Genomic DNA, 18,298 nt, shown 5'->3' on the forward strand with positions numbered 1-18,298 from the left:
CAGTTCTTCTTTTCATTCAACATTTGTGTATGTTGACGTTTTTGACGTATATTTGCAGAAAGTTGCATTCAAACTGTGTGTTTCCATACAGTTAAAAACTACAGTTAAAGTGCAAAGTTGGTGTTAATCTCTATTCTTACTGCCAACAAATCCCACGGAAAGACCAAAACCAACAGTTAGTTAGTTCGCTGGTTCCTACTGAGGATGTAAATCTTCAAAACAGCTCACAAATATAGACATTTATTTTGAAAAGCCTCATTCATTTCCCATAACAGCTGAGCAAGCTAACAGGAGGAAACAGTAGATTTGTCTGAGACTATTTTCAGCAGCAGATGAATCCACGTTTTGTGCTCTAGTGAGTATTTATTCACAATAAACTACAGTGTGTGTGTTTGGTAATGAAGTGTAGCTCGTTAGTCGTTATTCGGATCGATTCATTGTTTCTTTCGGGTCTTTTTATGGGATTTGTTGACGATAAGAAAAACTTTGCCGGCTTTATCATTCAAGTTAAAACCAAATGTGACTCCGTGCAAAATTTGCAGCCCTTTTTTGTCAAATCACAAAAAATAACAGAGGAAAATAATTGTAATCATGAAGTCAATCCTGACCGTGACAAAAGAAAAAAAAGTGATCGTGGCGTTTCGTCAGTGATGACTCAAACTCGAAGGATGTCAAAAACATAGTATTAATGTATTTATTTGATGTTTTTTTTTTCTTTGCAATGTCAACTCCAAAAAAGCAATTACATGTGCTTTTTTCTCTTTGTTTTGTTACAAAATGCTCCGATAGATCTGTCTTCTCCATAGAAAATAGTGTGTGTGTGCGCGTGGCGACATGTAGGAGGCTCCTCTACTGCACGTGCTTCCAAAACACAAAAGCTTCATAATGATGATGGGTCACAGAGCGGATTTCTTTTTTTTTTTTAACTAGACTTTAGTTTTAGCGGATACTGGACAGCGGCGGCGGCGGTGGCGTGAAGCGGGTGGATGACATCACTTGCATGCATTTAAAACGTTAACATGCGAGCGGCTTTTCACGCACGCACGCCGCTCTGCCGCTGACGTCCAGACTTGATCACCAGGTCAGTAATTTGTTCTTCCAGCTACAGAAGGAACCACTTTCTCCAAAAAACACTTGGATAATTCTTCCTTTTTATTCCTATGTTGTTTATTTGAAGATGATAATGATGTCAAAGAAACTTCAATCGATCACTCTGGATCTTAATAACAATAAACTGATTTGTTACTTGGCAAAAAAAAAAGAAAGAAGGTCTTATTCTTTGTCGTCAGTCCCTGACTCACACTCTGAACTTTGGTTTGTTTTTTTTTCAATAAAAAGAAAATGATTTGGGCCAAAGAATTGAACATCCTTTAGGCTCAAACGCTAAAAGCAGATGTTCTGGGTCTCAATCAGTCCACCAAGCTGCTCGGCAACTTCTCATCACAAAAAGCCAAAAATGTCACCTTTCTAAAAGACAGTCAGTAAACTAATGCAACTCTTCACCAAAACCTTCAGGTGCTTTTTCCCTCTTTATGACTTCAGGGCCAGTTCTTCTTTCCCTCCTACCGGTGTGTTTGGTTCGAGCAGCGGGCCGTCACGCAGGTCAGGAAGGGATCATCCCTTTGTTCCTTTTGCGGTCGGCCATGGTGCGGCGGTTGTGGTTGGCGCCGCGGCTCTTGTTGGCCTCTTTCTTGCGTCGGTCCAGGAATGTCTCCAACGTTTGTCCTTGACCTTTGGCCCGGCCCACGACGTTGCTGGGACGCTCCGGCCGGATGCTGGAGGAGAAGGATGAAGGGAGTCAACAGAGGTGTGGATGGAGTCGAAGGAAAATTTAACACAAAGTTACAATTTTTTCTGAATGACAAAAACACAGATTAATATAAAAAAAAAAAAGGAAGGAGTCAAACTGATCATGCCGAACCTATGTTGTGTTTCCATCACAAATGATAATAACAGGGTATCAACCAGTCTTAAAAAGTGTTAAATTCAACTTTGAGAACCAGGTAGAAACCCCTAAATGAAAAACAATCTACCTTTCAGCTTTCATTCATCTTTTATGATTTGATAAAGAAGTCTTTACCCTTTCCTCTGCTGCATGGCGGCTCTTCTAGCTTCAGCCCTCTCCCTCAGCAGAGCCGGGTCCTGCACAAACTGGTCTCTGTTAACGTTGTTCTGAAATATAAAAAGGGTTCAACATGTCATCACACCGTTTGACAACCTTCACACAAGGAAAGTAAACATGCAGATATAGTGTTTTATATATATAGATATGACACAACTGTAGTTTCATTTCACAAGACGACATTAACATTTAGGAAAATTATGTTAACTGGAATTCATCCAGCAAACAAATTACTCTGCAGTAAAAATACATTTGGCAAATGTATTTTATCTCTACATATGAAACGTGTTTAGTGGTGTTTGCAGTGATACTAGAAATGTGATTAAGATGTTTTTTATCATTTCTCATCTTCAGTAATTCTGCTAGTTCTTCACATAATTACCAGTTAAATTCAATTTAATGTCATTTAAAATAAAAATGCCACTTTCTATTCAGCACTTTGCACCAGTGTGCTAAAAGAAGGGGCTTTTAATTTAAGCTACATGGATAAATGCTACTGATTTATTTTACTGGTCTAATCTTCAGATTAATTTGCAGCTATTTAACAGTTAATTTTTAGGACATTTTACAGAGAGAAGAAAAAAACAAACAAAAAAAATGTTAAGTAGGTCTAGTTGGAGATTCATTATATTTGGATTCATACATAGTTGTTAATCTGCAAAAAGTCTTCATAAATTAGACTCTTAATAATTCTTTAACTGAGAAAATATTGTGTTTTCAGTGTGTAGATTTGTGTAGTGTGTCAAACTACATATTAGCACATATTAGCTTAAAAACTCTATAATGAGAACATTTCCAGTATATTACCAAATTACAATTAACCCTTTCAAAGAAATGTCCCGAAAATTAAAAGTTACAAAGCAGCTACTTTTATGAAATTATTGAAAAAACTTAATATGCTAAAATGTGGACACAAAATTACACACTGAAAACTACGTATTTTCTATTTTTTGCAGATAAATAACTACAGATGAATTACTAAACACTTTTTTCTGTTTTTTTTCTTAGAATTTGTGACATATTCAGCACCCTCTCCGTAAAACATCCTAAAAATGAACCATTAAACTTCTGCAAATTACTCAGACAACTTGGAAATATATAAAATTATAAAATTAAAGGATCTGTAAAATACAGCGTAATTCCTGTTTATCCTTTAGGAGTCAATTACAACAATGGGATAAATTTCAGGTTAATATTCAGTAAAAAGTCTCTCTTAGCTGTAAAAAATGGTTTAAAAAAAGATTGATGTGATTTAATTACCTGTACACTTTCTTCTTCCTCATCCTCGTCTTCGCCTTCGTCCACATCCTCGTGTTTGTTTCCTTTTCTTAGTACCTGAGGGACTGTAAAAGGTCTGCGGGAAAACAGACACACACTGAATGAACGACTCGTCCACTACCAGAGCAACTTATTAAACATTTTATACTTCACTGTGATCAAAACCTGAGAATAACAGATTCACCTTCTGTTCAGCAGACTGTCTCCGTCCAGGTCGTTGGCTCCCACTTGGTTCATGTCGTAGGTGTCGTCGTACTCGTCGTCGTAGTCGTCCAGGCCGTAGCTGGCGGCGGATTCACCGGGCTCGATGACGACCTCGTCCACCACCGTCTCGTAGGCCTGGTAACGAGCTTTCTGCTCCGCTATGTGCTGTTTGTCGTCCAGCAGCTCTCGAGCGCTCTCACCTTTCCTGCAGGAGGAAGAAAACACGTCACCTAAGACGGTCTCATCTGTTAAATATGAGTTGGAAATTGTTTAAATCTGAGTTTTTAATGGCAGCGTTGCAGAGAGAGGCAGTAAATTCTGACTTGGCTTTAATGGAACAGGATTTTTAAAGCACATAAATCAGGTAAAACCTCAGTTTTGTCACTAGAAAATTAGTTTGTTCAAATTATCAGTCAGTTTGTGCAACTACAAGGATATAAAAGGAGTCCAGATCTTTTATCTTTTCTCAGCGAGCGTCTCCGATGTGCTTTTACCTCCTGCCCTTCCAGATGCGTGACATGTCCACCTGATCCCTGCGGAAGATGTCAAACTCGTCGTCGTCAAACACGTTGGATCTTTTGCTCAGAACACTTGAAACCTCCTCCTTCACAGGCCTGAGCAGACATGAGAGGAGCGAGGTCAACACACAGAAAACATATATAAGCCTCATATGTAAACCCAGTGTATCCCAGCATCAGCGTGCGGCATTACCTCGGCATGGCTCGGTCCAGTTTGTCCAGGTTCGGGGCCAACCGGTCCTCCAGGATGTTGTTGATGACCAGCTCAGAGTTGTAGTCGTACTCCTGCAGGCAGGCCAGCAGGAAGCCTTCTCCCAAATCAGGCAGCAGGTCCCTGATACACGACAGCAGAGACTCCAGCTCCGCCCCGCTCACCGGACAAACCGCTCCCTAAAACACAATGAAGTGAGGTCAGGTCACTTGGTAATGTTGAATTTTAGTTCTTAGCTTTCTGCATGTTTAGTATAACCCTCTATAGACTTGTTTTTATGAGCATCATACACAGTTTTCCTTCATCTTATTTGGTTATTTCACAGGCTGTGACCTTTCCAAACATAAAAGTTTTCTGTTCATAAAAAAAGTTCTTCAGAGCAGCTACAGTTCATAATCCACCTCTATCTGTCTGTCATAAATAAAAGACAAGCTGTGAAAAATGTTCCAAAAAAAAAAAAAGTCAATTAGACATGTACAAGTCAAAAAGAGGTGAGCATGTTTGCTGTCTGATACTTAACATCCGTCACACAGAGGCAACACTGACATGTAACATTAGTTCAGTAATGATTCACTCTGAACTGGATGAGTCGAGCTCATACATCTTTCCTTTTCAAACCTTCCTCCAATACTTCACACATACGTCTGCCATTTTTATTACAATAAATTTAGGAAGATTTATTGTTTATCTTCTTTTTCTTCTCATTGTCTTTTAAATGTTTTAATATATTTTCTACATTTAATGTTAAGAATTATTAATTACCTTTGTGTAATTAAAAAAAGGAATTATTATTAAACTTTTCTCTACAGACATTTTTCTTTGCTGTATATCGTTATCATTTGGCATTTTCACTGTAATTAATCTGTTGAATATTTTCTCCATTAATCAATTAGTTGTTTGGTCTATAAAATGTTAGAAAATGGCAAAATTGTCAATCACTGTTTCACAAAGCCCACGGGGTCCACAACCCAACACTATTCTGTTAATTGTCATGGAGGATTTGCAAAGTTAGAAAATATTTATATTTAAGAAGCTTGAATCAGAGAATTTGGACATTTATTTCTTTCAAAATGATTAATCAATTATCAAAATAGTTTAATTTAATGGTTGGCAACTAATCCATTAATGAACTAATGATCTCTAATGTTGTAAACAAGCGAGTTTATGACATCATCTGTGGTGCTGATGAGCTGTTAAATAAACGATAATGAAAAGACTAACGTTATTTCCTTTTAGGGAAACATCCAGCATGGCCTCTGCTCCTCTCAGACTCTCTCCTCCTTCTCCTGGTTCTCGGACCTCTTGAGGGTTAAAGCTGGCTGAAGAGGAAGCGGCAGAAGCACCGCCCACTGCTCCCTGATTGGCTACAAATGACGAGGACGTTCTCAGCTGAATCTGGCTCTGCGGTTTCCGTCGCCCGACGCTGTCCCAGGCGCTCTCGACCCCCTGGAGCAGGTAGGACGTCCTGGTCTCGTCGCTGGAGGAAACGGGCGGTTAAGGAAGGAACCGACTGAAACACTCATTTAATTTTCAGGCTCTCATAAAAAAAATTCTTATTTGTTATTCTCCTTTACCTACTGTGGCTTGACGTTGGACAAAAGCATCAACCGAATGAATAAATATAAATGTAAATAACTAACACTAAAAGTTATTACTGTCTGACACTAACACTCAAGTCTTTTTCAGAGCTTTATGACTCCTCTAGATGACATCATGCTCCTGTACTATTTGCAAGTTTCATACTTCCTACAATTAAAAGCAACTTGTGACAGTTCTCTTCCATCTCGGACTTCTCTCCACCGCAACTGGTTGTCGACTATATTTGTTCCTGCTAGTTGAAATAAATATTTAATTGATATTGTTTGTGTTCTCACCAGCACAACAATTTCAGAGCTTTCCCTCAGACCGTTTGGTCAATTAACGTCTATACATACTGAAGTAAAGTTGGAATTTAAAGGTCTAGTACAGAAACACAAATCTATATGTCTGTGGATCTTTAGAAATATGTCGTCAACACTGAAATATCATTTTACATTAGTAAACAGATGTACATATTTTAAGCATTATGTTATTGTCTAGACACATTTGTAAATCTGATAAGGATACATGACAGGCAGGGCCTGATGTAGGAGGCTGATGTCGTCTGCGATGGGGAACTGCTCATCGTAGTCTGACAAGAACCTAAAAGAAAAGATCAAAACGTAAATTACAGCGTGTCAAACAGACAACTTTCTATCACTTGCTTACTTTTCATTTTACTCCCATCAGTGTTTTCTGAGTGCCAAATGCTGAAAGTAAAACATTTATAATCTAAATGTGTTAATGTGTGTGTGCGATGCAGCCGGTTTGGCTCCTCTGCTTAAACAATAAACAATAATTAAACAGACGCTGGCAGTCGACTTGATCAATCTAAATACAAACCTGTTTCACAACAAAACCCCAGTGAGTACAATTTACCTTAAAGACACAGACTGGGGGGACATTTGATGTGACTATAATAAACCATTTCTCAGATTTAATGAGGAAGGAACCTGTGATCTCTTACCTTTTCTCTGGTAAAAAAGACGTGAAATGTTGAAGTAGCTCCTCTGCAAACGTTTGCATGTTTTCTCCGCTGCAAGATAACAAACAGCAGCAGCATTATTGTATGTGTGTGTGTGTGTGTGTGTGTCAGAATAGATCGCTACATGCTAATCTCGCTAAACTACATGTTGAGAGTTTTGACGTCTCACCCCTCCAGGATCGGCTGTAGGCAGGTGTGGTGCAGCACCAGGTGAGCCATCTCCACCATCTTCCGACAGGAGTGTGATAATCTCTTCCACGCGTCCTCCTGAACACTAAAGGAGGGTTTGGAAGATTGTTACAAATATATTATTCATATATTCTGGTGTCAATCCTCTTTTTTTTCCTGCATTAAATCCCTGAAACAGACGCTCACCCTTTATCATCAAAGTTTCTCTTCCTCAAGGCCTTCTCAAGGTCAGGCACAGCGGTCTCATAAAACGAGGTCAATCTGACAGGAGGGAAAATATAATAATCAAGAAAACTTTCAGCGAAGGAAATGCTGAAAGTTGAGTTGTGATGTAGTTGGATGGGAATCAGGTACCTGTCGAGGAAGCTGTGGGAGTGGAAGCTGGAGCAGGCAGCAGGGAAGATGTCCAGGAAGGCATGGATGGTGGTTGTCGAGTCACACAGGTACAAAATAATATCTACAAGTTCCTAAAACAAGAAAACAAACACATATTATCAAGCTGTACTGTCCATTAAGGCTGAAAATGACACATTGTTTTTCTACTATCAATCCTAATTAGGGCTGCAACTAACAACTATTTTCATAATCGATTAATCTGCTGATTATTTTTTTGATTCATCGTTTTGAATGCGTGTTATAATTTCTAAGAGCTCGTGGTGATGTTGTGGAAATCGTCTGAAAACACTAAATACATATGAAATAATAAACAAAACACAGCTGGGTTGAACATTAATAATGATTATTGTACGATAAGGAGACAAAAAACACAAAGATTTGCATCAGTTCGTCTCACCGAACAAAGAGCAAATCTACTCTGTTATAGTGTCAGAAGGAACAGAGAAATGATCTGTGATTGTATCAGTTTATATGATTACAGCCGATGGCAAACAGCCATGAGGTATATATTTACATACACATGTATGCTAGATAAGAGCCACATCTTCCATGGACACAGGAGGGCAAAAGCCCCAAGCTACATGTGACCTTTGACCCCTTAACCTGTCCCTGTTTACTCTGACACCCAGGATGTTACTTTATCTGTGCCTATTTCCTGCACATTAAAATGATAAACCAATCATTTACAGTGACATCTCCAAATGTCTTGTTTGACCTGATCAACAGTCCAAAACCCCCAAAATATTCACTTTACTATTATGAATGACAAAGAAAAGCTTCAAAGAACCAGCAGATTTGGCCTATTTGTTTTGAAAAAATTACAAAAATGATTATTTGATTATCAAATATAGTTGTAGATTAATTTTATTAATCTATTAATTGATTAGTCATTGCAGCTCTAATCCAAATTGAATTAGGAATTATCAAAATCCACTTTATTTGTTCACAAAGAAAATGTTTCCATGCCTCAACAACAGATTAAATATTCACGACCGTCTTAGCGGCAACACATCAGCACTAGATATTATCCGTTAGTGTGAAATGTGGTGAATATGTGGTTGGGGACTGATGTGTGTGTCTGACCTGCTGGCTCATGGTCATGGCAGTGGGCTGTTTGTGTGCGTTAAGCTTCATCGGTTCCATGGCGGTGGCTCCTTCACACTGGAGACCACATCTGTCCAGGATAGTGTCAAACACCTGAAGGTGATGGAGAAGAAAAAGGAGAGAGAGAGAGAGTGAAAGGAGGAGGATGGACATGTTCATTAGACATTTTCACTAAATCTTAACAGCATATTGTTTTTGTGTCTAGAATTTTTTGAGTTCAATTTCAGGAAAAGCTGCAATGATCAGTAGATTCATTGATCTAAAGGAAATTTACGGGCAACTATTTTGATGACGATAACGATAAGTCGTTGTTTCGGTCATTTTTCAAGCAAATAAGCCAAACATTCTCTGATTACAGTTATTAAATATGATGATTTGCTGTTTTTCTTTATGACTTAATATGTAAATTAAATACATGAAGGTTTTAGACTGTTAGTTGGACAAAACAAGCACGCTGAAGACATTAATGTAGCCTCTGAGAAATTAGGAATGCCATTTTTTCACAATTGTTTTAACATTTCATTGACTCAACACTCAGTTCATTATGAAAATAATATTCTTGTTGTAGCCTTAAACTTTAACATGCTTTTTTACTAGTCTAACATTTCATTTCTCCTTCATAGAAACATACACAGCTGTATTTTAAAAATCTAATCTCACCTCTAACACAGTGGGTACCGTCTCATCCAGGTCGCTATAGTATGATGGCTGCTGGGTAAAGATGTTCTCTAAAAAAAAAAAAAAAAAAAAAAAAAAAAAAGGGACATCATTATTAAAGTTAACAAAGAGTTTTCATTTCATATAATAATTAATGATAATTGATAAGATTTAAAGAAACAGCCCACCTATCATCTTATGCAGCAGCTGGCTGTTGCCTTTTCCAAATAACATGCAAAGATCCAAAATTTTGGGAATGTCAAAAAGAAAGTTGTCGTAGATAATTTCTCCAAACACAGCCGGGGTGAGGAAGTTCTCCTGAGGGAAGAGAAGCACACACACACACACACACGTACACACACGTACACACACGTACACACACGTACACACACGTACACACACACACACACACACACACACACACACACACACACACACACACACACACACACACACACGATCAAACAGGTGATCATGTACATCAGCAGTGACAATACTATTACTGGAAAATACAGAAAAATCTCAAGCATCCGCCTCCTCTAAGAAGCCGTTTGGAGCATCACTTGACTATTATCCGGTTTCTGATCCTACCTTTGATTCTTTGTGCGTCGCCATCCTTAGGAAGGTCAAGAAGACCATCCTGTGGACGGAGCGCTGCATTTCAGCCACCGCCGGGGAGGAGGGCAGGGCGGCGAGGTCGAGGCCGCGAGGAGCGTGATGCAGATACGAGTCTAAGCATCTCTGCAGGGACTCATCGAACACCACCTGGTGGAAAAGATGGACCATAGCAGAGGAGGGAAGACGTTGAGAAAGAGGCTCACGGCCGCTGAATCTACAGACTAATGTTGCTGAATGAAAAGAGAGGAAAAAAAGACACGTCGACAGTCCCTCACCTGACACCAAAACTTATCGTGAGGCAGTGCGAGCAGCCACTCCAGGTCCTCCGTGATAAATTTCGCATGCTCCAAAAACTCCTCCACCTCAGCAGGAGTGCTATCCTCTGGCAGGGGCTTATAAGGCACAAAATAGCGCTCCTCCTTCCTGTCCGGGTGCTAGCGTGTTAAAAAAAGCACAGGGTTTGAGTCTAATAAACTGCTCCTCATGAGAGGTAACTCAGGCTATTCCTGGAGCACCGCAGACTGGCTGATGTGTTGGTACGTCTCTGTATCGACACGAGGAAGAGCTGACTCACCAGTGCGGGCAGTGTGCGCTCTTTTCCCAGCGGGCCAGGCTCGGTCACCTGCTGCTCATCCAGGGGCACTCGAGCACAGGCCATGGCGTCTCCTTCTCAGATTATTTCTGACGAGTCATTGCAACAAAAAGACATTTAAAATAGACCGAATCACCTTGACGTCACACTAACAACAACAGTCACTTCAGGGTAGACAACTGGCAGTTGATTTGAACTGCAGAGATATGTGAAATCGGCAAACTTGTTTATTTGTGTCATCATTTGCAGCCATAACTGTAGGGTTTAAAGATATATAGTTAAACACAGTGGTCTGACCTATCTGACATTGCTTATTTTATGTACTGTATTTGTTTGCTAGCGTCTTTGATAAACCAAATCTACCCAACAGCGACATCTCACTACCAGTTGGACTAAATGTTGGCCGCCTCACCACTGCTTTACTCATTTACACTTACTTTTTATTACTTTTACTACTTACTTACTTTATACTTTCTTTGTTCCTCCAAGTTGTATCAACACTTATTTTACAGTTTCAACAAAAACTGGACATTTTACTTGGTTAGGTGGATCTAATAAACTAGTAAATGAGTGTATTGTTATCCAAAACTCTGTTGTATTGTACAGATGTTGCTGTTATGTTCAGCTACAACATGTGAAAAAGAAAAACTATTAAGGACATTTGATTTCAAATATCTAGCAAAGATGTGAACAACAGTTGCTCGTCACATTCTTTTCCCTCCTGACGATAGTTGAAACGTGTCAATTAGCCCCAGTTTGTGCCTCTCATGTAGGCTATTTGCATACTTTACATTCCGGTCTAAGAAGTCTCAGTTTCTCTTAAAGATAATACACCGACGAAAAAACAGAAGGTCTGACGGTGTTTTCAGAATCCTCAAAAACTCTTCTAACCATCTTTTAACAACGTTGGGGTTAAAAATAGTTTTTTATTGTTCAGTGGACAGACTATAACTTCATCCAGATGTTTAGAAGAGTCTGTGAGGATTCTGGAAATACCTCAAGACAACCGTATGCTTCTTAAAAGACCTTCTGTGTTTGTTATCTTTATCACTGGTTAATTCTCTTTAAGAAAAATTTATGGTTAAAAGACAGGTTCAGTTTTTGAAACGACAGTCAGGTGTCCAAATGAACAGTGAAAGAGGTTCCCCTCGCTGTAATCATTCCTCCTGTTCATACTGGCTGTTAAAAGATCCCCTTCAATGTGCTTTCAATGTAAGTGATGGAGGCCAAAATCCACAGTGTGTCCACACAGACATCTAGTGCAAAAATGCACTTAAAAGTTGATGTGAAGCTGATATGAGGCTTCAGCCGTCTGAGTTAGTCATATCAAGTGGATATCTGACACATTTACAGTCCTTTTAGCATCAAATTATCTCTTTATGTTTCCCTGTTGAGCTGTGGTGGAAGTATAGTAACAAAAAAAGGGACTTTGGCACTAAAAAATGTAATGTTGAAAGATATCTACTTGATTTGACTAATTAGGACAGCTAGAGCTTCATATTAGCTTAAGATAAACTTTAAAATACATTTTTGCACAGAAGGAGGACTGTGGATTTTGTCCCCCATCACTTACATTGTAAGGGCATTATGAAGGGATCTTGTAATGGTCAGTATGAACAGGAGGAATGATTACAGCAAAACATATTTCAATATTCATTTGGACACCTGGCTGTTGTTTTAAGACAGACTTGAAAAACTGTGAACCTGTCCTTTAACGTGCATGCTAAACGTTACGTGAGAGGCACAAACTGGAGCAAAAAGAGCTACAGCTGCTTTTTATTCAGCTAACCGGCTCAGAAATGTAAAGCTAGAAACAGATTCACTCAGCTAACTAACGTTACTTCTTCTGTTTTTTTAAATCAAGATGTTGGCAAAGCAACCTGTTAACGGCTGTAACTTTCATAGCTCGCTATGACTATGAGAGGCCACGTAGTTTATTTGCTAAATTCTGAATTTTAAAAAAACGACGTGGCCAGTTAAAATGTCGTGCTAACTGTCGTGCTTTTTGACAAGTTCACCAGAGAAGACAGCAGCTCAATGAATGGAGGCTAACGGTAACCAGCCGGCGACTTTATTTAAATCTATAGTTTAAAGTTAGAGTTTATAAATCCGCTCACCTCTTAATGTGACTGTCTATAACTGTATCAAGCCATCCCATTAAAAGTCGTCACAGCTTCTCCCTGCAGTTTCGGTTTCCAAACGTTGTCTAATCACCTGTCTGACGATGCTGGTGTCTCGGGCCCGGAAGTGACATGGTTTGTTTTCTGACATGACGCATGCGCAGTAAAACACACTTCGAGTTTCATTACCGCCCTCTAATGGGCACCAAGGAGAGAGCAGCAGCACCGCAGTTACTCAGTTTTTACTTTGGTGTTTTACATGCAGAATATAATTTTCATTGTCCATTATGAATTTGATTATTTTAAACTCTTCAATATATATCTGTAATTTGGCAGTTTTTAAAGAAAAACGTTTCCATCCTTTCCCAACAAGCCACCCGGTTCCACAACGGACATATTACTCCTGTCCAACCCCTTAACTAAAGGAGCTATATTTAAAATCCATGATGCACTTGCACAAATAGACTGTACAACTACATTGGACCATTTAAAAGAGACCTGGCAGGAAGACCTGAGAGTGGAGATCACAGAGGATCAGTGGGAAAAGGCACAAAAACATGTTCATTCCTCTTCTGTATGTAGCAGAGATAGATAGATAGATAGATAGATAGATAGATAGATAGATAGATAGATAGATAGATAGATAGATAGACAGACAGACAGAGTCAGGCGGATACTGCTGATGATAGTAAACTGCATGATTGTCCATGGATGTCAGTATTGATTAGCAAGATATGAATCTGAAATACAACAGATGTTGCTGCAGTTCATATTACACCGACTGCAGCTATCAAAACTTAGACGCTCCAAGATGTTTCCTACAGTAAATCCATCCCATAATTGATGTTGACAGACACCAGCTTCATATTGGACTAAAATATTTCAAACTCTGTCCGATGTCTTACAGAAACAACTCAAACCAGATCCAGTTCTGTCTGTTTTCAGTGTTAAAGCTGTTATGGTAGAGCTGTCAAGTAATCCATATAATTTGGTATATGTTTTGTAACATTGTTATTATGTAAACTATTTTTATTCAACTGGAAAGAGTGAAACCCACCAGCCAACTTAACTTTACTGAAAGATGTGTGAAACACTTATAGTTAGAAAAACTAAAAGAAGGTATGTTATTAGGTTTTATTTGATTTGGCAACCTTTCATTAATTCTTCCTTTTTGTTGTTTTTGTTTTTTCTCTCTTTCTCTAGCACTAGTAAATGTACAACATATACTTATATATGTAACAGAAGATGGATTTTTTACCCCAAATATATAATTATAATTTTCCAAATGATAAAATTGTGAAAAATGTCCATCACAGTTTCCCAGAGCACAAATTGACATCTTCACATTCCTTGTTTTATCCAACCAACAGTCCTAAACCCAAATAAAGAACCACTTAAGTTGTACTTAAAGGATGGGTTCACAGTTTTTCAAGTCCGTCTTTAAAACAACAGTCAGGAACCCAAATGAACATTGAAACACATTTTTTTCACCTTAATCATTCCTCCTGTTCATACTGATTATTAGAGGATCCCTTCATAATGTGAATACAATGTAAGTGATGGGGGACAAAAATCCACAGTCTAACTCAGACTTCATATACATATAAATGCATTTTTGCACAAAACATCTGTGTGGACACCTACTATAAATAAATCACCTACTATTTTTTTTTAAAGAACAGTTACAGGTCACAACACTTGGGTTACCAGGGAGGTGGGGGGAGGAATTTCTGACCACCTACCTTCTGGAAAAATGCTGCAGATGATCTGGAGTAAATCAATTTGTTAACATCCTATTAACACTTTCAACTATAGACATAGAAGAAGATTAAAGCCTTTTTACTATTGGCATTACTGTTAGCACTCAGGAACTAACTCAGTCACTTCACCAGTTAAAAGTGAAGTAGACACTGGATGAGTTTGACTGGAAAACCAACATTAGATACATAAATTAAAAATACATGAGAAGATGTGTATAATTTTACTACAGACTAAAGTCTTGAGACTCTTGAGAGTCATTTTGCCAGATTTTTAAATTAATTCCACATTTAACACTTCCAGTCCTGTAAAAAATAATATTTGTAACTTCTGTATCTTCCTCATTTTAATGACATATAAGTATATTTATTTAGAGGAACAGTTATAACTTGAAACATGTAGAATGAATCCACCTTTTCTCTGAGCCTGACTGTAACAAACATGTCATTTCCTGAGTTCAAAAGTAGCATTTAAAAGTTGAAAATAGTTAACTTTTTTTTTTTTTTTTTACATTTTTCCCCCCACCAAACACATGGATGAGCTTTCAGCTGGATCAAGAACAATCCCTTCAGGAGATGAAGTATTGAGTCATGCAGCATGGAGGATGAAGGAGCCTGCAAGGTGAACAGTTTTACTTTCATGTCCTTTTCCTGCCTAAAGTTAATTTCTGAGCTTCTTTTGATTTCTTCTCCACCCTCAGAAAAAGAGCTGAATTCTATATTTTGGCTAAAAAAAAAATGCTTTTTTTATTAAATATTTATACCATTATGTTCTTAAAAAGAGAGACTTTTGAAGTCAATCTGAGAAACATCTGCTTTCTAAACATTGTGGACGCCGGAGGATATCACGGCAACTTCATCTGCTGACTTTATTACCTCAGAAATATAGAATATTATACATCAATATTACTACTGGAAGAGACACTGACACAGACACTGATATATAAATGTAATCAAAGTTTCATTATATTGGTCCAATATGTTGTCAATATGCTACAACTATAAAATAATCACACAGTGACGACAGATTTTCTTGGAAAAGGATGTTTATAAAAAAAAAAAAAATTCCCATGACACACAGAGAAGGCTGATGAGGATTCCCATAAATTACATTAGGTACAATATTTTCAACATTACAAGTCTGAAAGAGCATCAATGAATCATTAAAATCTCCAGAAAGTCTGTGGTTGGTTTGTTGGTTGATACTGAAGAAGAGAGTTTATTGTGTGTTTTCACCAGTAAAAATCTGCTGTATGTATTGTCTGTGTGCTCCTGAACTTTATCTCACTTATTGGTTTGTGTCTGAACTGAAAACTGTGGAAACGAGCTGCAACGATTAGTTGATTAATCCATCAGTCGATCGGCAGAACTACTTTGATAATTGATTAATCTTTTTGAGTCATTTTTAAGAAAAAAAACATCAAAATTTTCTGAATCCAGCTTCTAAAATGTGAATATTTTCTAGTTTCTTTGGTCCTCTGATAGTAAACTGAATATCTTTGGGTTGTGGACTGTTGGTCGGGACAACACTAGACATTTGAGGACGTCACCTTGCGCTTTGGTAAACAGTGAACGACATATTTTAGACCAAACGACTAATAGATTAATCGATAATGAAAATAATCGTCTGTTGCAGCCCTACTGCGGAGTTTCATCATTGACGGGGAATTCTGTCTCTCTCTCTGTAGGTGTACATGCTCCGGATTCAGTTTTTAAACATACGGTTAAAATGTGCAACGCGATACAAGTTAAATATGTATTCTGGCAGCTGTCCCATCACTTTATTTCAAAACGACAAAATAGAAACACAAACGAACAAAAATACTTGAATCTTGTCTGCTTTCATGGCTTGTTGTATAAAGCAAAAACAGAAAACTCTTTTTATCTTCTGTGTAAAGCATAAAATAAATAATTGTATGGCTCAAACAACAATAAATAATCTCCCATACATCATACATATCAAGCAGCAGTAATACTGTACCACACGGTACCCGTTTTAATGGCTTGCCTTCTGCATCCAGAAATAAGAGATTTTTTTTTTTCTATTTTTATAGTAGGCCTATACAATTAGACAGCCAATCATGGATTCCAGTTTCTATTTCTAATTATATTCTACAGCTATATTCTACACTATAAGCTATGAAAAATATGTAGCTTCAGGTAATTATTATTCTCTGCTTAAGACTTAAATATTGTACAGAGAAAAACCTGTGTGCTCCATCTGTAAGATATCAGATCATTTGTATCAACAGCGATCAGACTGTGTCACACCGACTCGTAGTGAACACAGTAGCGTATGAAACGACGCTGCGACGGTGCCGATGGCTGTTTCATTCTTTATAATACTGTCGTTAAAGTTGGTTGAAGTGAAACCAGTCACATTACAAAAATATGATGGACACCAACAACTGTTTCCCCTGAAAGCTCCAAAAAAAACCAATCAGCATTACGGATTATAAAACCGTTTCTCACTGGTTCCCCTAAGGTTTAGAATAAAACTACATGGCCAAAAGTATGTGGACACCAAACATTTCTTTCATCTTTGGACATTAATTTGCTACTATAACAGCCTTCTCTCCTCTGGATTCAGGATTACTAGATTTTGGAACAACAAGAGCAAAACTGATGTTGGGCAGTAATGCTTGGCTTGCAGTTCATCCATAAATTGCTGGGTGGAGTTGAAGTAAAGGCTCTTCACACGCTGAAACTGGGAAAAACACATTTTTTTACAGTTTTTTTTACAAACAGGAGATTTTCTTCTCCAAACTGTTGCCACGAAGTTGGGAGTACACTATTGTCTAAATCAACGTCTGCTGATTTCCCCTTAATTTGAACTGTCCAGCTCAAACATAGCCCCAGTTTGTGCCACAACTTGAGAAACAGGAGCCAGTTTCACCAAATTTGCAACTTGCAAACTGCGATTTGCAACACAAGATCATTTCTCCTTCTGTTCATTTTGACACATTTCACTAATTAAAAACAAACTCCATACTTGTGACCCATGAAAGAGCATACGAGAGTCTTGTAGGACTCACAAATTTATCTGCAGTTTGTGAGCAACAAATCATTTGTGAAACGTGACATTGCCACCGTTTACGATCTGCGTGTACGAAACACTCGCAAATTACTTTTGGTGAAACAGGCCCTTGATTAAAATCTTTTTCATCATGATAAAATATTAGTGTTTAGTGTTGGATTAGTGTTGTAAATCTTCTGAGGTTTTCAAAGATCTTTGTGTATTTATTTTTCTGAAAAACAGCTGCTTAGCTTTGATACCATGTGAGAAGCACAAACTGGGGCTAGTCCAAATTAAGAGAAACCTCAGACCAAAAAGTTCAGAAAAATACAGCGTCGGTGTCCACATACATTTGGTCATACAGTGTAACTCAGAGAGAATCTGAGTTATGGGTTACAGTCATAACAACCTCACTACATACAGTATTTCACTTCATTTTTTCTAATGTTATTACAGATGAGGATAAGGTCACAGATCAGTAGGCAAAGTGTGCGTGTCTATAGGATTCAGCGTACAGTATTTTGTTAAAACTATTACTCAACTGTAAAAGAATAGATAATTCTGGGAATTCTGGGAAAAAATATGTGCGAAGACCAGAGATTTGCACTTTGAGGTCAAGAATACAGTCAGGGAATAAAAAAACTATGACTATTGAATGCTATATTCATGAAGGGCACAGATGGTAAACTATGGAGAAATGATGCTGTGGACATGTATGTTCTGGATAAAACCACTAATATCAAGCTCTGGACTTCATGTCACTTTACATAACTGACCCAGGCTTCATTAGGACTTTGTAACTGCATGTCAAAGACGTCCGTACGGAGAAGTGTGCCCCCTCAAAACGTCACTGCATAGCCCTTCACCATTCTCAATGGTCTGCCCGTATTTGGTCTTCAAAAGTCTGATCATTTTTCATGTTTAACATGTATAAAAAAATATAACATCGACAC

At 38.1% G+C, this 18,298-nt stretch overlaps 1 protein-coding gene across 1 annotated transcript; it reads right to left on the minus strand.

Moving 5' to 3' along the window:
- Positions 1-759: 759 nt before the first annotated feature.
- On the minus strand, positions 760-12,717 carry ascc2 (activating signal cointegrator 1 complex subunit 2). The gene is made up of 19 exons (XM_042422239.1): positions 12,570-12,717; positions 10,435-10,541; positions 10,136-10,294; positions 9,834-10,007; positions 9,431-9,560; positions 9,246-9,313; positions 8,565-8,678; positions 7,440-7,552; positions 7,272-7,346; positions 7,066-7,170; positions 6,879-6,947; positions 6,440-6,514; positions 5,555-5,810; positions 4,316-4,512; positions 4,099-4,218; positions 3,585-3,809; positions 3,383-3,476; positions 2,081-2,172; positions 760-1,775 (listed from the first exon to the last, which is right to left on the minus strand). The coding sequence occupies exons 2-19, from the start codon at positions 10,516-10,518 to the stop codon at positions 1,604-1,606; spliced, it is 2,322 nt and encodes a 773-aa protein (XP_042278173.1). The 5' UTR covers positions 10,519-10,541; positions 12,570-12,717; the 3' UTR covers positions 760-1,603.
- Positions 12,718-18,298: the final 5,581 nt, after the last annotated feature.

Source organism: Thunnus maccoyii, chromosome 9 (assembly GCF_910596095.1).
Source record: "Thunnus maccoyii chromosome 9, fThuMac1.1, whole genome shotgun sequence".
Lineage (NCBI taxonomy): Eukaryota > Metazoa > Chordata > Actinopteri > Scombriformes > Scombridae > Thunnus > Thunnus maccoyii.